The sequence below is a fragment of the Uloborus diversus genome, chromosome 7 (genome assembly GCF_026930045.1).
Source record: "Uloborus diversus isolate 005 chromosome 7, Udiv.v.3.1, whole genome shotgun sequence".
Taxonomy (NCBI): Eukaryota; Metazoa; Arthropoda; class Arachnida; order Araneae; family Uloboridae; genus Uloborus; species Uloborus diversus.
Genome location: NC_072737.1, coordinates 118,683,510 through 118,703,125, shown reverse-complemented (window position 1 = coordinate 118,703,125; position 19,616 = coordinate 118,683,510). Strand labels below are relative to the sequence as shown.

At 32.9% G+C, this 19,616-nt stretch overlaps 1 protein-coding gene across 1 annotated transcript in view; it reads right to left on the bottom strand.

Annotated features, from left to right (window-relative positions):
* Window positions 1–14,320: 14,320 nt before the first annotated feature.
* Window positions 14,321–19,616, bottom strand: part of LOC129226519 (bifunctional heparan sulfate N-deacetylase/N-sulfotransferase-like) — a 157,254-nt gene continuing 151,958 nt past the window's right edge. The window contains exon 18 of the mRNA XM_054861126.1: window positions 14,321–17,483. Coding sequence (XP_054717101.1) covers window positions 17,258–17,483 — 226 coding nt within the window. The 3' untranslated portion in view covers window positions 14,321–17,257. The remainder of the gene's footprint in view (window positions 17,484–19,616) is intronic.

Genomic DNA, 19,616 nt, shown 5'->3' with positions numbered 1-19,616 from the left:
TTAAATATGAAACCTAGGAATATATTTACATAAAAATGAGAAAATCCGCAATTTTTTCTTTAAAATTCAAAAAAGGGGGCCCTAGGGGCACGTGTTAATATTCATGGATTGACTTAAAATTTTGCATGGATCATTTATTTGTATAATGGAACAAAGTGAGGGGGCGTCGTGTAAAATATCTACAATTTCAAAAATAAGGACCACCCTAATATATATATATATATATATATATATATATATATATATAGCAAAATTTGAACTCCATCGGTCAATAAAAACACGTGCCCCTAGGCCGTTGAAATTTAACACTTTTGATAATTTTCTCACAAATCTTCCGAGTTTTTACTTCAGACCTAGTACATCGTTTCTCCTAGGCTTGCAAAATATTTTTATAGTGAGGTAGCACTAAAATTAATCTTTTTAATTACTTTATATCATCTAAAGATTTTACGTTGAATAAGAATGAAATAATGCTTTAGAAACTTTCCTTAATCGTACGCTTTTCTCAATGTATCTCGATAGTGTGTATTTTTCCCCGATAGTTTTGGACGATCTGTAAAATAAATTGCTTTGTGACTCATATTTGGTAAATTAGTTGTGAAATTCTTCGATTAATATATTGTGCCCCTCTTTCAGTTGTATCATTCACAATTTTCAGTATTTTAACGATCTCTCTTCCCTTTAAATAGCTTCCTTCATTTTGCCGTGAATCAGGATCAAAAAGGAAAAAATCTTTTAGTATTTGCAACTCATCAAACAGTTTTATTGACTCGTAATTGATTCTATAAAGGGGAAGATCTTTACTAAGAAAGTATTTCAAATCATCTACTATTATCCGAAATTTGTTAAACAGTCATCAGACACGTCTTCCTTATCACAAGCATTTTTTGGATTAGTCTTTTCCTATCTTCAAAGTTAATTATTCCTTCATGCAATGCAGACAAAGCTACTAGTTTATCGCCTAAATACAAAAGTGATTTATGAATTTTCCAATCACTGCTTCTGCTGCATGTTTGTCGTCATTTTGTACGCTGCTAGTTTTTCAGACATATTATATTATTTAAAGGAGCCTCGATTGGGTTGCTGCGAAAAGCCATATCTTCATACAGCATTTAATTGTAAAACAGCTTTGTAAAACAGCATTGAAGGGCTTTCTTTTCATGTAAGGACAATTTAAATTGTTTCCTAAATATAAAAATTTTCAAACAAAAATCCTTTTTGCCACCCATGTGGCTCAGGGATAAGCTCCAGATTGCCGAAAACATATCCCTGTAAGAGGAAATTCACCAGGAAATATTATTACAAGTTATGAGAATTATTTGTAATCTTTCTCAATTCTGCTTTTTACGAACAATAATATGTCATCAACTTCGTCTTTTAGAATTTAAGTGGTATGTGTACTTGATTGAAATGTTATAAGTTCTGAATAATGGAGAGCTTTCCACAAAATTTTGAAGCGCTTAAATAATTCAATATCTGATCTAGAACAAAGAAAGGCAAGAACTTCTTTAAGGACACACTCTGCAGTACGATTTCAAGTGCATGATGATGGTAATCCAAATGTAATATATCACCGTTCATCATCTAAGATATCATATACAAGATACAACTGAAGAAATATCTAAGGAATTCCGAGTAGCTGTTCAATATTAGGACCTGAAGCTATCATGGTAATCCTGCGGCGTTCTTTTTCCAGTTACATCTAAATGTAGCTTGGTATATCAGTGAATAACTACAAAATCTAAATTAAAATTCATGAAATTTAATTTTACCTCTCGAAGATTTTCTCTTGCTCTCTTAAGGGATTTACGATTGATCATAAGGTTATTTAGATTTAAATTTACTGCATCTACATAGGCAGTAAATAAATGAACAACATCTTTATCCCTAATATGGCATTTGTCTAACAGTGATGAAAAGCGAACAGGTATCAACAGTTGTCAAGCTTTTTTGCATTGTGGTAAACCAGCTACAGAAAACAAAAGTTCAACAGGTTAGGATAGATACCCATTTCGGTTTCTAAATCTTTTGAATCGCAAGAATTTGATGATAATAAAGGACAATGTATTGAAATAGAAGAAAATTAATTTAAAGCATAGATTTCTACATTGTTCCGATCTGATTTTTTTTTTTTAAATTTATATTTCAGCTATGGAAAATACAGTATATTTTTATGTAAGGAGTAATCGAGGATTTTTCGAAATTTATGTTTTAAAAATTAAAAATTGCATAAGCAATTAGGTATATTTATAACTAAAGAACAGTGAATTAGAATATAATTGCAATTACTTATATTTATAGCATTGAAACCTTGCGACTCTATTTGACACACCTATTACATACACAGGGAATTTTGTAAATCAACACCCCCAAAGCCGAGAGGTGGCAATTTGCTGTTGTCAAAGTTCGTTCATTAATGGCTTAGGCCATTCATTAATGGCCTATAGAATCCCTTGTGTCCATCTTGATGGGAAGAAACGTTCCCCTGCCGCTTGATTGGAACAAGCGCAAAAGAGCGGTACGCTTGACCCAAGGTCATTGGTGTACATTTTATTCTCTGTAACATGTTAAATTTTACAGAATGAAAGTGAGAGAATGGTTGGTCTTGAAGTAGCAGCACCTATTGAGTTTCAAAATTACTTTAAATATAAAACGTTAGAATATTTTTACATAAAAATGAGAAAATCCGCAATTTTTTCTTCGAAACTCAAAGAAGGGGGCCCTAGGGGCTCATGTTAAAATTCATGGATTGACTTTGAATTTTGCAAGGATCATTTATTTGTGCAATGGGACAAATTGAGGGGGCGTCGCGTAAAATATCTGCAACACTTCAAAAATAAGGACCACCCTAATATATATATATATATATATATATATATATATATATATATATATATATATATATATATATATATATATAATGTGTGTGTGTGTGTGTTTGTGTGAACTTTTAAATAAATGAACAATATTTTGCACTGCAAAGCATGTCTCTCTTTTTTGTAACACTTATGATCCATTTTAGCACCATTCTGGCTGTTGTTACGAACAGGGCATGTGACCCCCAGTCCCCACCCCAATCATTCCGGATTTAAGAAGATTTTGTCATTTGTTTGGGACCAACAGTGAATCTGGTATGATGAATGATTTTTAGCTTCTTGTTTGAGAGGTTTATTGCCTCCAGCTTTGTTATGGTTATCTCAGACTGATGATCCCACACAAGGATGAAGCTGCCGACTTTTGAGGCTGTAAGAAGCTTTAATATTTGCTCGCATTTAGTGATAAATGTGGGGGACTAGAGGGGGATCCCTTTTCCCTTCTTCCGAATAACAATCTTTAGAACTTGACAAAGCCAAAGGTCAGTAAAGGTCACTTCTTATTTCAATAAAACGATGGTAGTAACTACATGGCAAACCAACCTAGCAGCATTGCAGGGGTGAGAGTGATGATTTCAAACACAATTTTGATAAAATTTTAGGACATTTTTAGGACAACAAATATTAAGTTTGTTGTCCTAATTTATTAACTCATTGATTTATTAAATTAACTGCAATTTATAAGCTTGATTTTTGTAGCAGATGATAAAACGTTTCAAATTCAATCTTGAAAATAATAGAATGCATTCAATCATTTATTCGGTAGCACAGTGTATAAAGTAAAAATACTGTTGACAGTGCTGCTTATCGTGTATACTGCTGACAGTGTATGAAGTAAAAATACTGTTACGAGTCCATCCACTTCAAGAAATTCCCTAAATGTAAATGCCGACACAGTTCTTGAGAAAACACATCAGATTTATTTATAACTAGTAAAAATACCCGGCGTTGCCTGGCTCAGTAATAATAATGAGAAAAAATCGTTACTTGGTTTTGTTTTCTGTTTTAAGTGAAAGAATTTAAAACACATCTTTTTGACTTGATTAAAAATTGAGTTTCTTCCTTAAGCCATAAAACTAAAATAGCAATAAGTATAAAGAACAAAATAGTATTGATTTAGAAACGAAAGCACTATATTTAAGCATATACAAATTTCCAAAACATGAAATTAATCTTCTCCAGTTTAAAAAGATTAATCTCTTGATACTTTTTTTTAACATGGAGTCTAGAAACTGCTCTGTATGGCTATTGAAGTACGAAGTTTTAAAAAAAATATTACCGCGCTCGTAATCCCCTTATACTTGCTTTAGTTATTTTGGGAAATTTCAATCATTGTGGGCTCTTGGTGCGATTTTACCGAATTTGCTTGAATCGTTTTGGGATACCTTCGATGATGCTCTCCCCTTCTTTCCTTACTTTGTAAAACGATATGATGTTAATTTTCGTTGAGATATTATCGCCAGGTGCTGAGACACTTTTTGTCACCATAAAATGGCGCTAAAGAGTTTCATCCGAAATGTTTGCAAAATAAGTAGTAAAATTTGGCGATTGTTTGACATTGTGCAAAAAGGAAAATTAATGGAAGTTTTTGTGTTGTTTATGGATTTGCCTAATTTAGTTGCTGGATTATTTAACACAGTAAAAAAAAGTTTTTTAAAGATTCTTTGATTGGCGATATTTTGTTTACATGGTGAAAGCAGAGAAACATTATGACATAGTCTTCGGCTTCAAAAACAGCGACGTTGAAAAAAACTGCCAAATGCATCAGCTACGGAAATCTTTCTGCAAAAATTTGGCGATCTGCTGATTGATTAGATAATGAGTAAGTGTTCAATCAGCATAAATAATAATAAAAACCATTAATTACATTAAAGTTCCGTTTGAATGAAAAATGATCAGCCAAATCATATATTCTTTTCCAATCTTGTGCAGAAATCTTACTTCAAGATTTGACTTGAGAAAAACCTTGAACAGTCACGAAAAGCAAAGATAGTCAACAATACAACAATTGCCGCTATCGACAGGGAGTTGAGATGATACACTAAATACTGTATTGAGTTGAGGAAAGCCTTCGAACATGGAACTAAAAAGCTCATAACTCGTTTTTTATTTTACTTAGAAATTTCGAATAGGTGCCATCTTCAGCAGAAAAATCAGAGCTTTCGATGGACGTATAATGTAAATATGTGCAAGTATTTTTTCATCCCAATATTAGAGAATTTATACGAAAATTGTATATTATTGCCCCCCTAAAAGGTTTTGCACCCCCCATAACGGGACGAAAACTACCCTATGTGTTATTCTGATGCATAAGCTATATTATTGTAAAGTTTCATCAAAATCCGTTCAGTAGTTTTTGCGTGAAAGAGTAACAAACATCCATACATCCATACAAACTTTCGCATATGGGTCATTCCATGCGAAATGAGCAAATCAGCTGTGGCTGACATGTCACAGATTTCAATGAAAATTTTTTTAGGTAAACCATGCATATCTATGAGTAAATGCAAAGTATGAAAGTTTAAAAACTGTTTGTTGCTTTGTTATTAAAGTTAGAAGTTGATGTTTATGATAAGCCTAAATTTTCAGAGTTCATTGCTGCCAGTTTGTGACTCAATAACTCCGTAAGTTATAAACGTACACTTAAAAAATAAATATTTCCGCATTCTATAAACAAATCTCTATTGAGAAAAAGCAAAGTAAAATTTACTCGGATCTTTTTTTGAATCGGAGATGTTAACAAAGATTGAAATTTTGCCAATTTACTTCAGATTTTAAATCACTCTTCTAGCTCTTTTAATGAAAATATAACAGTAAAAATGATTCAGATTGAAAAACTATCTATAAGTAACTATCTGCTCGAATTTAGTAACTGTTTCTTGATGACGAAATTGTACTTAAAAAATAGAAAATTTCCAAAAATTTCATTTTTGCCTCTATTTGAGATGTTTTTTTGAAGATGAGGGAATGCTCTAAATTTACTCAAATTTTTTTTACATAATATATTGAAGTGTCTTTTAGATGCTACTTAATTTTAATCATTGGTATCAGCGTATTTTTGTTACTAGAGTAACTTGAACTAAGGTAAAATTTCATTAGTTACTTCCTTTTATTTTGTAAGTTTAGCAAAACTAACCATTTCTTTCGTGTTTCATTTTCTCAAAAGCATGTTTATGAAGTACAGTCTGAAATGTACATTTTTTAAAATTGAAATAAATGTTAGTTTTAATTGCTTTTGCATCATTTAGTCGTTTATCTAATTTGAATTCTCGTAATTTCACATAAGGGTCGATCCATACAGGTTCCATACAGTATAAACTACTCGTTCATTCAGTAAGTTACCGCCCTATAGCCAGGGCTAAGGCAGAAATACATGAAATACACCGCCAACCCAGTCAATTCCACTCGTTCATGTTCAAATATTTCTAAGTTATCAAATTAAAATAATTATTTTGAAAATTACAATATGTTTTTTCAGTATAATGTATCATATAGGGCACAATATACGCAATTTAAGAAGGTGCCATGACGTTTTCACACTTTTTATTTGTTTTAGTGTGTGAATTGACTGGCAAAATTGCTTAATTTCAAAGACCTGTATCTTTTTTACAAACCAAATAGAAAAAACAATATGTATAACATGTATAAAACTTGAACGAAATATTCAATTGGCCAGGAAATTTTATTTTTAATTCCATCCTCTTTTGGTTTATAAGGGTCTAAAAATGTCATTTTCGTCATTTTTTCCGATTTTTGAGGGGCTGTAATCTATAAAGGGTGCACAAACACACAGCAACAGTTACATATTCTTTTTAGCATGGTTCCAGAGATTAGTTTTTGTCGTATTTCATTTTGTGTTTCCGACCCCTACGTGAGTTATCCCCCTTTGAAATGAGTAAAATTTTTCATTTGGCCTTGAACTTTAACCTGTTGCCATTATTTTAATTATTAACTTACAGCTACGTAACTCAGCATGTAAGACTATCAACTTATGCACTTTAACATCAAAGCGTTAAATTAACTGTCATAAATGTAATTCAAATAGATTTCGGCCAAAATGCAAAGGTCTAAAAGTCCCATTTTTGACTACGAAAATCACTTTTGATGACCTCTAAAAAATCAAAGGTCTAGTTGTGAGAAAAAATAAAAGTGGTTTTATAAACATCTTTCATATGCAGCTTTTAGGAATATGAATTTCAAAAAAAAAAATTAAAGATGGTCGAGCGCACCCATCCGTCGAACCTGTATGAATTGACCCATAAAACAAAAACAAAAGGCTATTTTTCTGAATTTTATTTTACGTTTGGAAATCAAAAACCAATTTCGAGTTTCTTCAAGCAAATAGTAGAAACACAGCTCTATATTCTTGTAAAATTTGGAAGTTGTCTGAATTTTCCCTCATTTGAATTTTTGTGGGTATGTGAAGTGGAAAATCATCATTTAGCAAAATGTCAATAAGTTTAAAACTGATTTTGAAGACAAAGGAGTTAAAATACGATTCAAAAGTATGGTATTTCTTTTATGATACTTAGCACATTATTGGGTATTAATTTCATCAAAGCTAATGCATTTCTTAAAGATTGAGATTAAAAAATAAAATGCTTAATTGTGAGAAAATTGAAATATTTTGAGTTTTTGAAACTCGGTTAAAAGTTAACTATAATAACTTTGAAAATTTTACTGATATCAGATTAATTACCCTACTCCATAGATTGCAACAACATATAACTTTTATGTTTTCATTAAATAGTTAATAAGATACAAGCCTTCAAAAGTGCAACATTTAGCATTTATGAGAATGCTGTTCAATTTGACCAATTTTCAATCGCATGTAACTATTCAAATAAAAAAATTTAAGCAAAAATATTTTAGATATTTTTATGTAGGCATAAAAGGAAACTGTATACCAAATTTCATAAAAATCTGTTACCATGCGGCCACTACTTTTTGCGAATTTTGCTCATTTCGCATGGAATGACCCATATATAATAGTAGTAAGACTATGTACAAGAAATTTTGTTAACTGCTAAATTAACCATAGCAATTACGAAAATATCAATTAACACCGTAACTCAAGGGTAAAACACGTATTTACATCAAAATACGCAAATCACAGCACAAAGGCTAATAAACCTTCCAGAGCAATTAGTTAGAAAACAGACTGACTCTCCACTTTCCAATGACACACAGCATTAAAACTCTCGAAAGAGAGCTCTCAAACATTCCACGTGATTCCTGAAGTTTCATTTCATTTTCTTTTTATTTGTTCACATCCTTCAGAAATGGAAGGCCCATATACTTCATTCGAATGTAAGGAGGTTGTATATTCATTACAAGAATCTATTTAAAGGTTACATCACTAAGATAATTTTAGGTGAAAGATATTGGCATAAACGCCAAATTTAGCAAGATTACAACAAATTAATCATAAAAATAATTACTATTTACAGAATTTGTAACAATATGTACTACATACCAGTAGGATAAATGTATATCCAATTGCTTCTTTACGTGCCTTGTTGTTGAAGAAATATTTAGTTCGTACAGAAATGATTGACACAACTCCTCTCACGCTGCAAATATACACCACGCCACAGGGAAACACTGTGAACTAAACACCAGGGGGGTAAGCTATGCGGTGAGCACAGATGATGCTGCCAGCTGGCGAACGGTTATAAAGAGCTGTCATACTCCCCCGCCTTCATTGCGAGCGTGGACAGCGAAGATGGAAGGTGATCACCACGGTCAGCGATGGACTGTTTGGTTCTTATGGAAAGAGGGGGTACAGGGTTGTGATATCCATCGTCGTATGGTCTCAGTGTGTGGAAATGCAGCACCATCAAAGCGCACAGTGTACCGCTGGTTGGCCAAATTCAATAGTGGAGAGGAGACTGCAGACAAAGATGTGAGCACAGGACGACTTGCAACATCACATACAGCAGCAAATGAGGACGCCCTGTCGACCTTGATTACGGCAAACAGGTGCATAAAATTTGATCTGTTGCATGACAAAATAGGGCTAGCACGAGGAACATTGCAAATGATTGTGCACAACGATTTGGGGATGGCAAAAGTGTGCGCCCAGTGGGTACCACATGCACTAACACCTCAACAGAAGCAACAACGCGTCGCCATATGCAGAGAACTGCTCGCACTACACGATGAAAACCCGGATGACTTCTTTGCCCGACTGGTTACGGATGACGAGTCGTGGTTTTTGCATGAGACGCCCGACAAGAAACGCCATTCCATGGAATGGAAACATCCATCAAGCCCACGTCCCAAGAAGTTTAGGCCGTCGTTGGCGAAAAAGAAACAGCTGGCAACAGTCTTCTGTGATGTTCGGGGTATTCTCATGGTGGACTGGCTGCCGCCTGGACGCACTATCAATAGCGATAGGTATTGTGAGATTGCTAAGACACTGTGAAGATGCATTCAACAGCACCATCCAGGAAAATGGGCAGGCCATGTGTTACTGCAGCATGACAATGCGCGCCCCCCACACCAGTCGCCAGACACGCGACACCCTTGCAACATTGGTCGCCACTGTGTTGCCGCGTCCTCCCTACTCGCCCGATCTGGTCCCCCGGACTATGCTTTGTTTGACAAGTTGAAGGATGCCGTCCAGGGTCGGCAACTGCAATCAGATGAGGACTTGCAGGCTGTTGTCTGTAGGTGGTACACCAACATGCCCACGGAACCAGAGCCATCCGAAAACTCCCAGCCAAATGGCAGAAGTGCATAGACTTGGGTGGGGAATATATCAAACGATTGTTATCGACAATATTTGTAAATAAATTATTTTCCATCTTGTGACCGCATTTGTGTCAATCATTTCTGTACGACCCTAGTATCTTTAAAAAGGAGGGACTTCAAGTAGAGTGTGTACTTAACTTCTATCAGATAATTTGATACCTTTTTATATCTCATAATAGTTTTTTTTTTCTTTTTTTTTTTACGGCAGCTAAAACCAAGAAACCTCATGAAATTGTACCTTGAAGTGAATTTGGAACAAAAGCTTCATCATAACCAATTTGTTTTCAGTAGAAGACAGAGCATGGAATTTTAAAAAATACAATACAATCTCGATACCTCGAATCTCTCGGGACAGGGGGAAAAAAATCGAGATATCGAGCTATCAAGGTTTTAAAAAAATTGCCACTAGTAACTCTCACAATCACACACACATACACTATATGCATTTATATATGTACTATGGGACAGCTTTGAATTACGATCAATGAAGTAGTCTTCAATATTTTACTAGATTTGAAATTTTATAATTGTCGAAAGTTCACAGGATGCAATTTTGAGATGAACAACTTCAACTTGGTTTTTTCACATAAAAATTTTAAAATTCCAATTTTATCTTCAACCAGTAAACAGCACATTTAAAAAGTTCTCAGCAGTCATTTTGTAGGAGTTAAAAAAGCAGAATGGCGAAAATGAGGATGCATTTTCCGTTTTTGCTTGAAAACTGACTAATGAAAAATCGACTCCCTTTCCTCAAAGTGGACAACATGTTCAAGAGAAATGCACAAAGATTTTAAACTTTGGGGAAAACACAGCATTCCCTCTATTATCTAGCCCCAATTCCCTATTCACAAAATATCCAAGACAAGGGGTGAAAAGCGTTAAACAATTGTCCCTGGAACTGGTTTTACTACAAAAATAGCCAAAGAAAAACTACAATTGAAACTTGCTTCTGTGCAAAAATTTCGACATATCAAGGGTTTCAAAAAATAAATTTCGAGACAACTATGGAAAATACATGAAGAAAATGCAGGGGAAATTTTTTTTTCAAGACATCAAGGGTTTTGAGATAAGGAGGTTCAGGATATCAAGGTTTGACTGTAGTTAAATAATTAGTATACAATTACAAGTACATATGCAACTTATAAAAAGTAACCTACAACTTGAGTTATGAATTGAAATCTTTGTTTTGGCACCTTTTTACAATATACAGTTGGCTCTCGATGTAATGACTTTCAAGGGACCACAAAAAATCATCCTTAAGTAGAATACTTTAACACTATAGTGGACCATCTGGGACCGTGAAAAGTCGTCTTGAAATACAGAAAGTCGTTAAATAGAGCGTCATTAAACAGAGAGCCTACTGTGCGCTATTTTTTTTTTTTTAAATCCATACAGTGAAACCTGTGTGTAACAATACTGCCTATAACAATAAACCTGTTTATAACGATATTTTTCTTGGTCCCAGCAAAATGTCAGTATAAATAATCAAAATGTCTATTACGATAACCTGTCTATAACAAATTTTTTTTAGGACTCTACAGTATTGTTGTAGACAGGTTTTACTGTAGTAGGGAATAGATTGCTCAAGGTTTTTTGGGAACACTTTTCTAACTCCTTTTTTACCCTCCCCACTACCGTAGCTTACATTCAATATTTATCATCCTCTAAAATGTGTATGATGAATTAATTACCAACTGCTCTATTTTTTTGTAATAACAAAGACAAAAGAAATTTGATAGAATATTGGAAATATTTTGATGGAATATGATAGAGATAAATAGTACTTTATATTTTAACGTGAAAAATTGTTTATATATATATATATATATATATATATATATATTTACTTGATTTTTTAAATAATTTATCCAAAAATTCTCAACAAAAATATTTGTGAAAGCTGATTATTATTCGATTATTCAGGGAAATTATTCCGTTAAGCAAGGATCTTAAACATTGCGGCTATGGGGAAATATTCGGTTCCAGAAGGTTTTATTCGTTTAAGCGGGGTATTTGTTCACCCGTTACCTGATTAAGCGGGGCTGACGCATATATTTAAATTTTCCCAACAACAATGTGTTTTGATGGAAAGTTTAATCTTTCAAAATAAAATTTTACCAGTAGCTTTTATTTACATGCTTTCATATTTTTTTAAAAAGTAAAATTTTTTAAAAAAGTTGATTGCATGGATATGAAACAGCAATAAAATTTGAAATTTTAAGTGCCAAGGGTACTCAACTTGAAAGCCGATTATATTAACGGTACTTTTGTCGTGATACAAAATACACCTGTAAAACACAGTTTAGGAATAGTATGTTATGTACAACTCCACCCCCCTCTAGTACAAAACTGTCATTCCCATCACTGTGGCCAGTAAAGGTGGAGATGGATTTCAGAGGTTTAAGTGGCAGGATGGATTTTAGAAAAAATAAAAATAGCAGCATTCATGGATAGTTTTTTGATAAGTGGTGTTGGAGGGGAAGGGGGAATCATCCTGTGCCTGCTCATACTTTTAGAACTGCATCTACAATTATGAAACTTTTAAATTCAAGGGCGTATATCTAAGGACTAGTACCATAGAGCATTTTTGAAGAATCTTTTGGTCAAACTTTTGCAGACAAATTCAATGTAAGTAACTTGGCCAAACCTTAACTTGGAAACAAAACAAAAATTGAGCTCAACAGATCAAATATTTTATTGACAGCGGACATGCATACAGTGAATTCTTTTTGAAAATTCAACCAATTTTACAAATGTAACAGTAACACTGGTATTTAATTCACAACATATCGTATTACAGCACGGCTATGGCCAAAAGACATCTAACATAGATAAAACTAGTTAACATTTCACTAAGTATGGCACTTATGCACTTTAAAACACAACAGTATCATTAAGATTAATCATTAACATTAATTGGAAGGTTTTAACTTGATTCTATCTGAAGAATGTTTCCCAAGTATTACATGTTTTTTTTTTTTAAATTAAATTGCTATTAGTTCCTGGGAAAATGTCTTAGCTGTTTTGGTTTTTCACTATTTGAATGCAAAATGCCAATATAAGGGTAACGGAACCAGTAACAGACATGCTTAAGACGTCGCTCTCAGGTTAACTCAATTTTCTGAGTCTTTTGATGTATTTAAACTTCTTAAACTATTTTCTTCTCATTCAACTACATCTCATCTAATGCAACATTCACACTGCGTTCGCACATCCATCACTGACGTATGCTTTTCTACCTAAAACCAGTTTTCGGCCGGCCTTGCCATGACAGCAAGCCGTATTGTACGGGACGAGAAGCCAGATATCTGACGGCTCTGACGTCCGTAGAGTTGAGCGTCGCATTTCATTGGTCTCCATGAGATGAGTGCACTCTCTCTATTGGGTGACAGACTGACAAGTGTCTTTTTCGCGTTCGCAAAGTATGAATGCTTCTCCCTTTTTGGAAATGTTACTCTGTCCGCTTTACGTGGCGAACGTGATGTGCGGGCGCTGTTTGAATTATACTTAAGGTTTGGCTGCTTCTGGATACTCTGAATTAGTTAAATCTATTTTTATTTGCTCAATTTCGAAAAAAGGTCCAAACCCCAATTCTGCTGATATCCAGTAACAGATAGGATGAGTAATGAACAGAATTCCCCTTATCTCTTCAAAAGTGTGCAAAAGTTCTTTATTTTTGGATCGAAAACCATATTAAATTGAAATGAACACGAAACACCGGCTGACCTTGTGGTGCCTGTTCATAATCTTCCACCACTGCCTTGTAAATACCAACTGGCTCATTAAATTCACTTTAATAACACTAGATGGTTGCACCATATTCATGGTTTGCAGCAACATCAGTTTTATCCGCCTAAAATTCTTAATATTTAAAGCCAAACTTATGGCTGTCTGTTACTGGTGCCTTTACTCTACCTTTAGCACATGAATACTTTAAATAAATGCATGTATTAAAATAGTTTGATTTTTATATGTTGGGCTGTGTTAAAATTCTGAGGATTCACATTAGGTGAAAAACATATAGGTGGTGCAACTGAAAGATTGAGAGAACATTAATTATCAATAGAAGTAAAATAATTGGATTGAAAAAAAAATCTCATGAATTAAATAGTTGCAAATGACCTCACTTTCTCAAAAACAGACAATCAAATTTATCGGGAAATCTATTTCATCAAAGCAAATTTTATTTTTTTAACATGAATAGCTTGGGATCAATCCACAAATGGAAGTTAGTTTGAGATCATTTTAAAACAAACTCATATACTTTTTAAAGATACTGACAATGCATTACGTAGTGATTTGTAGATCCCATGAACTATATAAACCTTGAAATCTCTTATGAAATAAGTACTTTAAAAATCTAGAAGAGGATTTTTAACCTTTTTGGTTTTACCAAAAATGCTGCAAAATGATTCATATTTTTTTAAACAAATACAAGAAATGATTTGAAATTAATTTCAAATGCACAAAAAATAAAGTGAAATAGTTTTTTAATACATTAAATTAACATTTAATTCCCAAATCTGCAAAAATTTCCACAGATACAAACAATATACATTTAATATCGAAAATGTTTTAAAACCTAAAATGACATTTGTATGGGTCATTAAATATTAAAATAAGATTTGATTTCAACATTATTAATGTTTCTACTGGCATTACCGATTTAATATAAAAAATTTAAAAAAAGAGCTGCCAAATCATTGAAAAATATATTTAAACCAAATATAACCTTTCTTTTTCAGAAAATTATGAATCTTAAGTACATGTGATAAAACTACATTTTAAAATGGTTTATTTTTCAGGAATTATATTTTAAATTCAAATAACAAATAAACACACAGAACAGAAAATTAAGAGAAATGAATGAACAGATATTTCACATAGTTTTTATTATCAACACTAACAAAAAAAGGGGGGGGGGAGGGGAATTAAGGACATTAATATGGTAAGTACAATTCATATATTGTTTTCTCTATTCATTAATACCTTTTTTAAATCTCTCTGAATGGGCTTATTAAAACTCTTTACAGATGTTTGATCTTACATGCGAGCATCTAAATATACTTTTAACAATGTGATATTTATTAGCTGCGAAAATAATGCATCATGATTGTGCAATAAATTTGAAAAATTTACAAACATGACTGAACACCAAAGCCAAATCGATGGCCTAATTTCCATACTCATTTTATGAGACATCACAGTAAATACAGCTTTCACAGAAAGCATATTTTCTACTGCACAATACAAACTGCACAGGTCTTAAGAATTAGTAAAATTAAGGACATTTCTTTAAAATAGCGCTTGCAACACTAAAAAGAAACTACACACTTTCTTAGTTGGCACTGACAATATTTGTTCAGTACATTTTAAATTACAATAGTTTTACAAAACAATCTTGATTCATAAAAAATAAAAACGAAAATGTTTTCATCACAAATGAGTTTTCAACTTATGAGGCACTTTGTAAAATGTACAATTTTCACCTTTTGATTACGTAATAATCCACTGTATAAATGGCAGACATTTTTCAATGCTACAGGAACAACTGTTTAAATTTATACAGAACAAAATTTGCCTTTTCTTACTAACCTCAAGACAAAAAACTAAAATAAATAAATAATTACTTATCTTGGTTACATCTTTTATGACTCCATAGCTGCTACATTTCTTACACCAGAACAACATATAATATATTACAATTTTCTATTTACAACATCCTTATACAGTAAAATCCCTCTAATGCGGACGCTAATGGGACAATTTTTTGGGCCCCAATAGAGGGGTGTCTGCAGGAGAGGGGTTTAATGATGTTATTTGCCTTGAACCGGGGAATTAAAAAATTGGCGGCATAAGAGGGGTCGTTAGGAGGGGTTTTACTGAATATAATCAGGCTTGGAGTAATTGCCGATTACATAAAAAGTAATCAGCACTATTGAGAAGAAAGGAACATATATTGTCAGCACCAATTAAAATATCCTGCATCATAAATCAGTAGAATAATGATGAGTGACACACAATGGTTCACCAATCAAAAGTCATAAATAAAATAAAACATATTTCATATATGGCATTAAAACTCTTAGGAAAATGTCAAACCCTGAATAAATGTATTCATTATACATAAATGAACACAATTTTCTCTCATAAAAACATTCTGTGCAAAACTTTTAAACAGCTCTGGTAATTTGCATAATAAACGGATTGTAAAATATTTACATACAACTTCCTTTCTCGACTACTTAATAACTAACCAAGACAAAAATAGAAAGAATGCAATGTGTAGAAAGCAAATTTAATGAATATTTCCTCTAACACACAAAGATATTATCCACAGAACCCTATGAACTGCCTTGGTTTTTGTTTGTAAAATGAAAAAAATTCAGCAATTACTGTTAAAATCTGTAGCAATTTTAACCTTTACTAAGTAAGGAATACCTTCGTAATGAAATTGTGATGATAAAATGAGGTTGAAAAGTAACACTTTAAAAATTAAAGTATTTTTTTTGCATTAAATATGCTTATTCACACTATGACTTAAAGAATTAAAATGCAAAAGTTTGATCCCAACCATTGTAAATTTGATACATTTGACATTACTAGCACAATTCATACTGCCTGCCAGATTAAAAAATTATGACCAAATCGCTGTACAGCAACTAAACACAATCAAAACATTTCTTTGGCAGTTTTCTTACATAAGCATGAGAAGAATAATTTTACATAATTCATGAATGTACACGGCAGAAAAATTGAAACAAATATATGTGCTTGTGATTGAGAGGAAAATTGATTCATTTAACGTTTCCAATATTGAGTCTTAAATATCAACAATTATTATCATTAGACGATTACAAATGATTATGAACAACTGCTAAATTCTTTGACGCAAATTATTCACCTATGTAAAATTTTAAAAAATGAAGAAATGAGACAAAATCCTTTTAAAAAATATTGAAGCAGTTCCACCCTAATTAGGACATCAGTCTTATAGTAAAATAAATGAACCACTTATAAATTGACTACAATATTAGAGTGTTTTAAGAACAATATAAATTTTAATAAAACATGACTAGCATAATTGAATTGCTATTTGGCTCCTACATAAAGTTTAAAAAATTCAATGGCACACTGAGCAATGTTAAAAGTAAAAGAATACTACATTTTATTAAAACTTTAACTTTTTTACTGCATTTTGGACCTTTTTGATTATCAATGCATTTCAATGTTTTGCACAGAAGATTTTAAAGATAATGAACATTCACTATTTAAAAATATATATAACTTCATAATAAACACATGTGACAGTCATTTTCTTAAAATTAATGAATCTTACATTATGATTTAAGCTTTATGATAATGTGATTTGAATTTGTCAAAACCATGATTCATGAACGATAAGATTGTCCATGTTACGATTTCTAATGTATGAACAAATTCCTTCTATCTCCAAAGAATACCATTCGATTAATAATCTTTAGCCTTTTTTTCAATAGAACACATCATATAACCAATGAACAAAAGGAGAAAAGTACACAATACACGTCAGTCATTCTCTCCCACTTATAAACATGCATTAATGCACACTATATATCACTCTTTTAGAAACACCCAAAGCTTAGAAGTTACGATCCATGGGACAAATCTTTTTCTAGCCATAGAGGTATGGGTTGTCTAAGTTTGGTGAGCAGTTTTGAAAGAGCAATATTGTGGGGAAGATAGAAAGCTTTCAGGAACTTCTCAGTTTGAAAATCCATTGGTGGATATTGTCGTCCTTTACTCCTTCCTAGGCACTTGGTATTGTTATGTTCCTGGCTAACTTGGCAGAAAAAACCTTTCTTGGGATCATACCTAACGAAACAGAAAGGAAAGTCAAGAAAAAGAATTTATCATGTTCACCTTAGATGCTTGACTTTGCAAGCATCAAATATTTCATGTATAAATATTGGCCCAACTAGCATTTAACTTCCTTATAGCAGTGACTAAATTGTGACTGTACACTCTGGAGTCGCACCATTTGCTATCCTCATATCAATGTGGATTCAGGCATGACAGATGCACAATCGGCAACCTTCTGTTTCTTGAAACATCAGGAAGAGAAGCATTTCTTAAATAGAAACATCTTGTGAGCATATTTTTCGATATTGGAGAAGCATATGATTGTACCTGGAGGTTATGGGATCCTCAAAACCTTGCACGAGTATGGGTTGCGAGGTAATCTACCCATCTTTCTGTCCAATTTTCTAAAACATCGATCTTTTTGTGTACGTTTCAAGTCTGTTCTGTCCGATACTTTCATTGAAGAAGGATTACCCCAAGGAAGTGCGCCAAGCGTAACTCTTTTCATAATAGCAATCAACAGCCTAATCAAACATGTGCCTCCTGCTGTCAAGGGTACTGTAATTGTTGATGACTTTCAAATTTGTTTCCCTTCATTGAGCATTAGTATCATTGAAAGACAACTTCAAATTGCTATCTATAAAATATCACGATGGGCAGAGGAAAATGGCATCACTTTCTCTGCTCAAAAAACCTTCTGTATTCATTTCTGCTGTAAAAGAGGTCTTAATCCTGATCAAAATCTTCTCCTTAATAATCAACCAATAGCTGTAAAGGATCAAGAAAAATTCCTTGGCCTCACGCTTCATAAAAAACCTAAATTTATACCGCACATACAAGAGTTGAAGAAAAAATGTTTATTGAAATTAAATAACCTTAAAGTTTTAGCATACATTTCTTGGGGTGTTGATACGGGGGCTCTTTTAAGAATCTATAAGGCTCTTATACACTCAAAACTTGAAGATGGATGCCAAATTTTTGCAGCAAAAAGGTATTGAAAAGCTCTAAATCCAATACATATTCAGGTGCTGCGCATCTGCACAGGAGCCTTCTAAACCTCACCTATTAACAGTCTTCATATTCTTGCACATGAACAGACTTTAAACAATAGATGTCTCAAACTCTCCTTAAATTTTTACTTTAAAACAAAACCTGACACTTATCATCCTTTACACCTCCATATATTTTAATCCATCTAATGTTTTCTTATTTCTGCATCGTCCATCAGTAACCCCAATATTTGGAATTTGAATGCGATGGGTGCTCTCAGACCTGCAGTTATCAGATTTCAATACTCGCAACACAATAGAACCAATTAAACCATGGTGTGAAGTAATTACTTCTACAATAAAAGAACTCTATTTATTCCCCAAAGAAACAATCTTTAATACAGTTTACCAACAAATCCTTCATGACACTAGAAGCAAATATTCTGAATATAAAGACATTTTCACTGACAAAACAAAAGCAAACGATCATGTCGGCTTTTCCACAATAATTAATGATCAAGTTATGGCAGAAAAATTAAACACATCTTGCTCCGTATTTACTTCAGAAACAAAAGCTATATTTACATTTCTAAAATCAATAGCCCAATCCGTAAACAAAAAGTGGGTGTCATAAACTGACTCAAGGAGTTTGGTGGAAGCCATCACTCACTGCAATAATAATAGCCATCATATAGTTATCCAGTCATATCATTTATGCAAAAATCTTATGCAAAATAATTTTCAAGTTATCTTTTATTGGATCCCTGGTCATGTGGGCATTGCAGGCAATGAGGAAGCTGATTCAGCTGCCAAAGCTGCAAAGTATCCTGACCGTTACTGTTCCTTATGATGACATTAAAAATGCCATTTATGAATCTCTTAACATGCATTGGCAGAGGACCTGGAATCTTGAAACATAAAATAAATTGTACTCCATCAAGCCCTTAATTAAAGGTTTCAAATAATTGCAGCTTACCAGGAGAGAACAAGTTTTATTAGCTTGACTTTGCATCGGTCATACCAGATTCAACCATAACTACCTCTTACGCCATGAACCAGTTCCAACATGCATTACATGTAATGTAAATCAGACAGTGTTACATATTTTAAGTAACTGCCCAAATTTTAATCAAATAAATTTTAAATATTTTAATCC